Source organism: Mesoplodon densirostris, chromosome 9 (genome assembly GCF_025265405.1).
Source record: "Mesoplodon densirostris isolate mMesDen1 chromosome 9, mMesDen1 primary haplotype, whole genome shotgun sequence".
NCBI classification, from domain to species: Eukaryota; Metazoa; Chordata; class Mammalia; order Artiodactyla; family Ziphiidae; genus Mesoplodon; species Mesoplodon densirostris.
This window is the reverse complement of record NC_082669.1, coordinates 26156198-26162635: the sequence shown is the minus strand read 5'-3', so window position 1 is coordinate 26162635 and position 6438 is coordinate 26156198. Positions and strand designations below refer to the sequence as shown.

Sequence of the window (6438 nt, the reverse complement as noted above, 5' to 3'; positions counted from 1 at the left end):
GCTCACCGGCCCTGACCTGAGGGGCCATGAGGGCTCCTCTGTGGGGGTCCCTTGACCCATCCTCCCCCTCAGGGCCTGGGAGAGGCTGTCCCCACAGGAGTGCCCACAACAGGTCACCCTTTGGCCATGAGGTCTCACCCACAGGGACACACGATCATAATGGAGGTGGCACGCGATGGTGTGGGTGTGATCCGGTCCTGATCCACCTCTTGAATTTGACATGTGTCCTCCTCATGCAAGTTTTAAAACTTTAGTTCTGTGTATGTAAACATATAATATTATTGCACATTTAAAAGTTTTTCTTAATTGATATTATACTTGACCTATCCTTTTGCAATGAGGTTTTTTTTGCACGCAACATACATTTTTTTGATTTATTCACGTTGATACGTGGAGATCTAGTCCAATCATTTGAACTGCGACACAGCATTCCATTGTGTGAACGAACACGGTGTTTTTATCCATTCTCCAGCTAGTGGGCAATCACATTGTCCCCAATTATTTTTCTGCTATAAGTCCACAGTTGCTTTTGTGGAATTCAGAGCTCCCAAAGCTCTGAAAACCTACTGTGTTTGTCTCTTTTTCTCCTGTAAGTTTGGGACAAACTCATTTGGTGGCAAAAACCAATCAGACAAGATGTATCTATTTATACTCTATAAATAGGATACTTACACTGTTCAACCAACTTGTTGTGAATAGCCGTATATTTCAGCACATTAATGAGTTTGATTTCGTGTTGCTGCCCCAGATCCTCCTGGGGTCTAGTATCTAATGTACTGTAAGCATCAAATTACCTTTCTAAAAAATGTTCTAAATTCTGAAATTCAGCTCACCTAAGGGATTTCAGGTATGGAACCATGGACCTGTGTGACGAGCACGTGCTTACACGTCTCCTGTCTATGTGTGGGGAGCTACCATCGCTGTAGCGCTGAACGGCATACAGGCAAACGCCTCTCGGAGAGGTTGCCCTATTCACACCAGCAGTGGATGAGGCTGCCTCTCTCCCTGCACCAATACCAACAAAACGCTCCACTTACTTTTGGGAGGCAGGGGGGTAGGATTATGGATGATTATCCCTTTTTTAAAAACACCTTTTTAAAAGAAGACTTTTAAATTTTAGAATAGTTTTACAGAAAAATTACAAAGATAGTACAGAGAGTTTCTGTATGCCCCCCACCCAGTTTACCCTGCTAACACATTACATTAGTATGATACACTTGTCAGTGTACAATTAATGCACCAGTACTGATAATTACTACTAACTAAAGTCCATACTTTGTTTAGATTTCCATAGCTTTTACCTAGTGTCCATTTTCTGTGCCAGGATCCCATCCAGGACACCACATAATACTCAGATGTTATGTCTACTTAGGCTCCTCTGGGCTGTGACAGTTTGTCAGACTCTCCTTTTCTTTGTTTTTGATGACCTGGACAGTTGAAGACCAGTCAGGCTTTTTTTTTTTTTTTTTTTTTTTTGCAGTACGTGGGCCTCTCACTGTTGTGGCCTCTCCCGTTGCAGAGCGCAGGCTCCAGATGCACAGGCTCAGTGGCCATGGCCCACGGGCCCAGCCGCTCTGCAGCATGTGGGATCTTCCCGGACCGGGGCACAAACCCGTGTCTGCTGCATCGGCAGGTGGACTCTCAACCACTGTGCCACCAGGGAAGCCCTGAGACTGGGTTTCTTATATTTCAATCAAAACAACATTGCAATGCAGTGAATGCAGCAGATGTGAGAATCTTGCTGTCTTCAATTAAGCTAGATAGTAAAGAGATTTGCAAAATTTAAAAGGATGCTGTGTTTCTCACAAACTTTTACTGCTTTGAAGAACATTATTTCTTCATAAAAATATGTTAATATGTAATGTGTTTTTTATGGTTATTAGAATGCATAAAGAAATATTTAAAAATTTTCTGTTTTAATTTCCAATATGGTAACTACCGATAAGCATAATCTACATAAAATATTGAAGACTCTTTGGAGTCTTCAATAAATTTTAAGAGTGAAAATGGTCCTTTTTTTTTCTTTTTCTTTTGGCCGCGCCTCATGAAATGTGGGATCTTAGTTCCCTGACCAGGGATTGAACCTGGGCCCTTGGCAGTGAGAGCTCAGAGTCCTAACCACCGGACCGCCAGGGAGTTCCCAGTAAATGGGTCCTAAGTCCAGAAACTTTCAGAACCACTGCTCTAGGGCAATTTATCTGAGTTTGCCTTTATTTACAATTCATTAGCGCCCATGCACTATGAAGATATATGTTAACCTCTAGATTTTAGGCCAGTAGAGATGCAAATCATTTCTATCCACTGGAAAAGATAATCTACATCATTTTGTAGGACACCAGCCAGCTTCGTATCCCACCTAGCAATCTTTGTTTTCTCAAAGTGTTGATAAATACCCAGTTTCTCCAAAAGCTTCCCCAAACTAGCTTTGTCATATCACTGGTTACTTAAAATGTATAAATGTTTCACATGTGTTCATTATATATTTGTATGAGTGTTATATTTTTAGTTTAAGATTATGCTTTGACAGACACTTAGGACACGTATACACGCTGTGTGTATACTACGCATACAATGTATATACTACACACACATACATACGTATATGTATATTTCACAGGATGGCACGCCAGATTCTCTACTCTGCACCTAGCTCTTTCCATTTAATATTTGTGCATGCACTCACCTTACATTCTTGTCTTTTTGTATTTATGCACTTCACCTTGCATTTCACCCACGGCTCCGTTATTAACGGGACAGACACCACCCGCAAGCGCTCGCATTTCCTCTTCTAACGCGCCAGCAAAAGGCTCCCGCTGTCCCGCCTGGAGCTCGGGACACCCAGTTGGGAACACAACCCAAAGACAACAGCGAGGCGCACGTAACACTTGTCCGCGCTACACGTCTTCCGCCCGTTGCCAACATGGCCACTAGGCGCCCTCAGTCCCGCAGCTCCGGGCCTTCTTGCGTTTATGGGCCCACGTCCGCTCCTCAGACCGCTCGGGAAGCCAGGGGGCGTGGGGGCGGGGCCCGCGTCAAGTCGGCTCAAACTCAGCCCAGCCGGGCCCTACCGCGGGGGCGAACGAGCGCGGACCGGAAGTTTCACGGGCGCGCGGGCTGCCGGAGCCGTTACCGCAGCGCACCGGAAGTGGCCCCAGGCCGGCGTCCGGGCCGCGCCCGCAGTGAGTGAGCTTCCCTCAGGCCAGCGACGCCATGGAGCCCGGGGCGGCGGAGCTGTACGATCAGGCCCTGTTGGGCATCCTGCAGCACGTGGGCAACGTTCAGGACTTTCTGCGTGTGCTCTTCGGCTTCCTCTACCGCAAGACGGACTTCTACCGCCTGCTGCGCCACCCGTCGGATCGCATGGGCTTCCCGCCGGGGGCCGCGCAGGCTCTGGTGCTGCAGGTAATGCGCGGCCGGCGGGAAGCTCGGGGTGGGGTGGGGTAGGGGGAGGCCGTGGGAGCCCCGACCCCGACCCCCGCGAGCGCGCCCCCGTAGCCGCCGACTCTTCGGGAGCCCAGACCCCTGCGAGCCCGCCGCTCCGTTCGCTGCCGGCCTCAGTTCATCCTCTGGCGCTGCCCCGGACCAGCCTCCTGGGGCCGCGGCTTCAGCAGACAGGCTCTTGGGGTATCAGTTTACTCCTTCCGTGCGAGCGGGGCTGGCCCTCGAGCAGCCTGGTCCGACCGGGTGCACTTGGATATCGGAAGTAGTACATCGACGCTCAGCTCAGAGCCAGGGTCAGCTCCGCAGCGTGTAACCCTTCGAGGTGCCAGGGCCTGCCGGTCAGAGAATGAAAATAGCGCAGGCTAGACGGGGGAACGGGCGGCAGCACGGACACCTGCACACCCCAGAACTGCGACGACTGGACGTGGAAGGGAGACTGTGTGATTGATGGGTGTGGTCCCCCTGTTCGAAGTGTGCCTTTTCCAGGTCAGAGGCAGTCATAGTAGTACTTAATAAGTTTACATTTGAACATATATCTGTACATCCCGGATTAAGTTTATCGTATGTTTGAGGTGCTAGTAATACTTATTCACTGACGTTGACGGGGTACTTGGAATGTAATAACCAAGAGTTTATGTACTGAATGTATACTCTCAGCTGCCAGAAGCATTGGAGATACACTGGTAATGCAGATGGTTAAATAATGGTCTCTCTCCTTGGGATACTTATGCTCTAGTTAAGGAGGTAAAACACAGTAACAGAGAACTGTGCAAGGCCAATTATGTGACAGAGCCCATTGGAAGGAAAGGAATAGAAATGATGGTTTGGGAATGGAGAAAAGTTTTATAGAGGAGGTGGGACTTTTTTTTTAAAACATCTTTATTGGAGTATAATTGCTTTACGATGTTGTGTTAGTTTCTGCTGTATAACAAAGTGAATCAGCTATATGTATACATATATCCCCATATCCCCTCCCTCCTGCGTCTCCCTCCCACCCTCCCTGTCCCACCCCTCTAGGTGGTCACAAAGCACCGAGCTGATCTCCCCGTGCGATGCAGCTGCTTCCCACTAGCTATCTATTTTACATTTGGTAGTGTATAGACGTCAGTGCTACTCGAAGAGGTGGGACTTTGATGGGATTGAAAGAAGGTACTCAGTCAAGCATTGAGCCTGTTTCTAGGAACCTGAGAAGGTAGAAACGCTGGTGATAACCTCCCACCGTTCTGTAGCGTTTTACAGTTTATGAAGTGATTTCAAATGTTCATCTTCTGAAGACTTGCTACAAGCTGCACGTTGGTCAGGTATTTTCCTCAGTGCCTGCATGAAGAAACAGAAGTTTAAAATGTTTAACTACCGAAGATAATATGGTCAGATGAGGAGTGAGGGTGGTATTCAGTTTCAAAACTTAAGGCTGTTCCTCATCCTTGTAGTTGTTAAGTGCCATCTGAGTGATCAGAGAGCTGTGTGTCAGAGATGGTTTTTAGGAGGCCCTTATGTCAAATTAATGCTTTCATGGAAGACTGTGACATAGATACGGTTGAATTTTATGTGGCAGATGAGAGTGCCAGTTCAGCAAGGTTAGGTGATTTGACAAAACTCATCATAGAGCTGGAACTCAAAACTTCATTTTTCGGATTCCAGATCTTTCTGTTCTGTTATTTAGCCAGTCCATAGTAGGGTGGGAACACTTTTGTCTAGGGTGATCTTTTGCAGAAAAGATGTAAAGGAGAAAGGAACATTTACTGAGCACCTAGTATGTACCAGTTGTTATATATTTTACATTCTAGGATGTTATTTATTTCTAACACAACCTGAAAGGTTGGTGTTTTCCCTTGTTTTACAGGTGAACTGACAGAGGTAATTCATGTAAGACACCTACTATGTTTCAAGCACCCTTAAGGTTAAGACTTGGTGAACAGTTTAATAAAGTGAAGGTGGGGAGCAGGGCAGAGAGAGGGTTGGGATGGGCCAGAGGTGAGCCAGGGTTTCAAACCTGGGCACTGTAATAATGATAATGCATTCACTGAACTGTCACCTGAGTTTAGGGGAAGAAGCTTAGTTGAATTGGAGATTTCAGGCAGAAGTCCCTTCCCACAGGCTGTTCAATTGTGGGGCTGGATTTTAGGAATCTGAGTGGTTTGAAGGAGAGGAACTGAAGGTGGAGGATAGCCCTTTGGGGAAGGATCCCAGAGAAGGGATGGGAGAAGGAAGAGGCTGTGTGAGTGGGAGGGGGATGGAGGGAAGTGGGCAGGGCAGTAAGTTTCAGGGAAACCAAGGGGGACAGTTTCCAGCAGATGGTTAGGAGGGGTGTAGTGTTTTTTTAAAGTGGTTCTGAATCATCAGTATTGCCCAAGGAACTTTAAAAGAGCAGATATTCCCTGGGTATTTTGGTTGGGTAGATCAGGGTAAGTCCTGGGGAGCTGTTCTTTTATCCACAGAGGCATTGGCAGTGGGGTGCTTGGGGGGTCTCTTCAGAACTCAGGCAAAGAGAGTTTGGATGGGAGTATTGGGGTACTCTGTTCTGGAACCCAAAAGTTCTCCCTTGATATTTTGGGGTATGGGCTGTTGGTGAGGTTTAAGCCTTCTCACACTTTTCCTCCTAATTCTTAGGGCTTGCACAGTCTGAATGTACAGCTTGCCAGACCCTCAGCAGGAAAGATGCATGTAGAAATTGTATTCCACTCCATGATTTATTAGTATGTTTTAAGAAAACAATAATTTTGAATGACATTTCATTCGTATCAGTGGATCCTCTGTGTTTATTCTGGAGTCCAGTTTGGCAAGCTTAGAGGTCCCGCATGAGAGTCAGGAAATCTGGCTCTCTCTGTTCTGAGCTTGCTGGGAAGTCTTGGGAGAATCACTCTCCTCTCTGTCAGCTGAGAAGGTTGATTGGAGGTCAGGGACATCTCTTCCAGCTCCGCAGTCCAGGATTCTGAAATGAGTGCTGAGGTCAGTGGCGACGTGAGAGGTGAAGCCAGGGGGCAGGCGGGGTGCTGA

General features: G+C 47.3%; 1 protein-coding gene across 2 annotated transcripts in view; it reads left to right on the top strand.

Annotated features, from left to right (window-relative positions):
* The first annotated feature begins 3138 nt into the window (after nucleotides 1-3138).
* NUDCD3 (NudC domain containing 3) overlaps nucleotides 3139-6438 on the top strand; it is a 75920-nt gene continuing 72620 nt past the window's right edge. For both annotated transcript variants that reach the window (XM_060108314.1, XM_060108313.1), the window contains exon 1: nucleotides 3139-3402. In XM_060108314.1, the coding sequence (XP_059964297.1) occupies nucleotides 3211-3402 (192 nt within the window). In that variant the 5' untranslated portion in view covers nucleotides 3139-3210. The remainder of the gene's footprint in view (nucleotides 3403-6438) is intronic.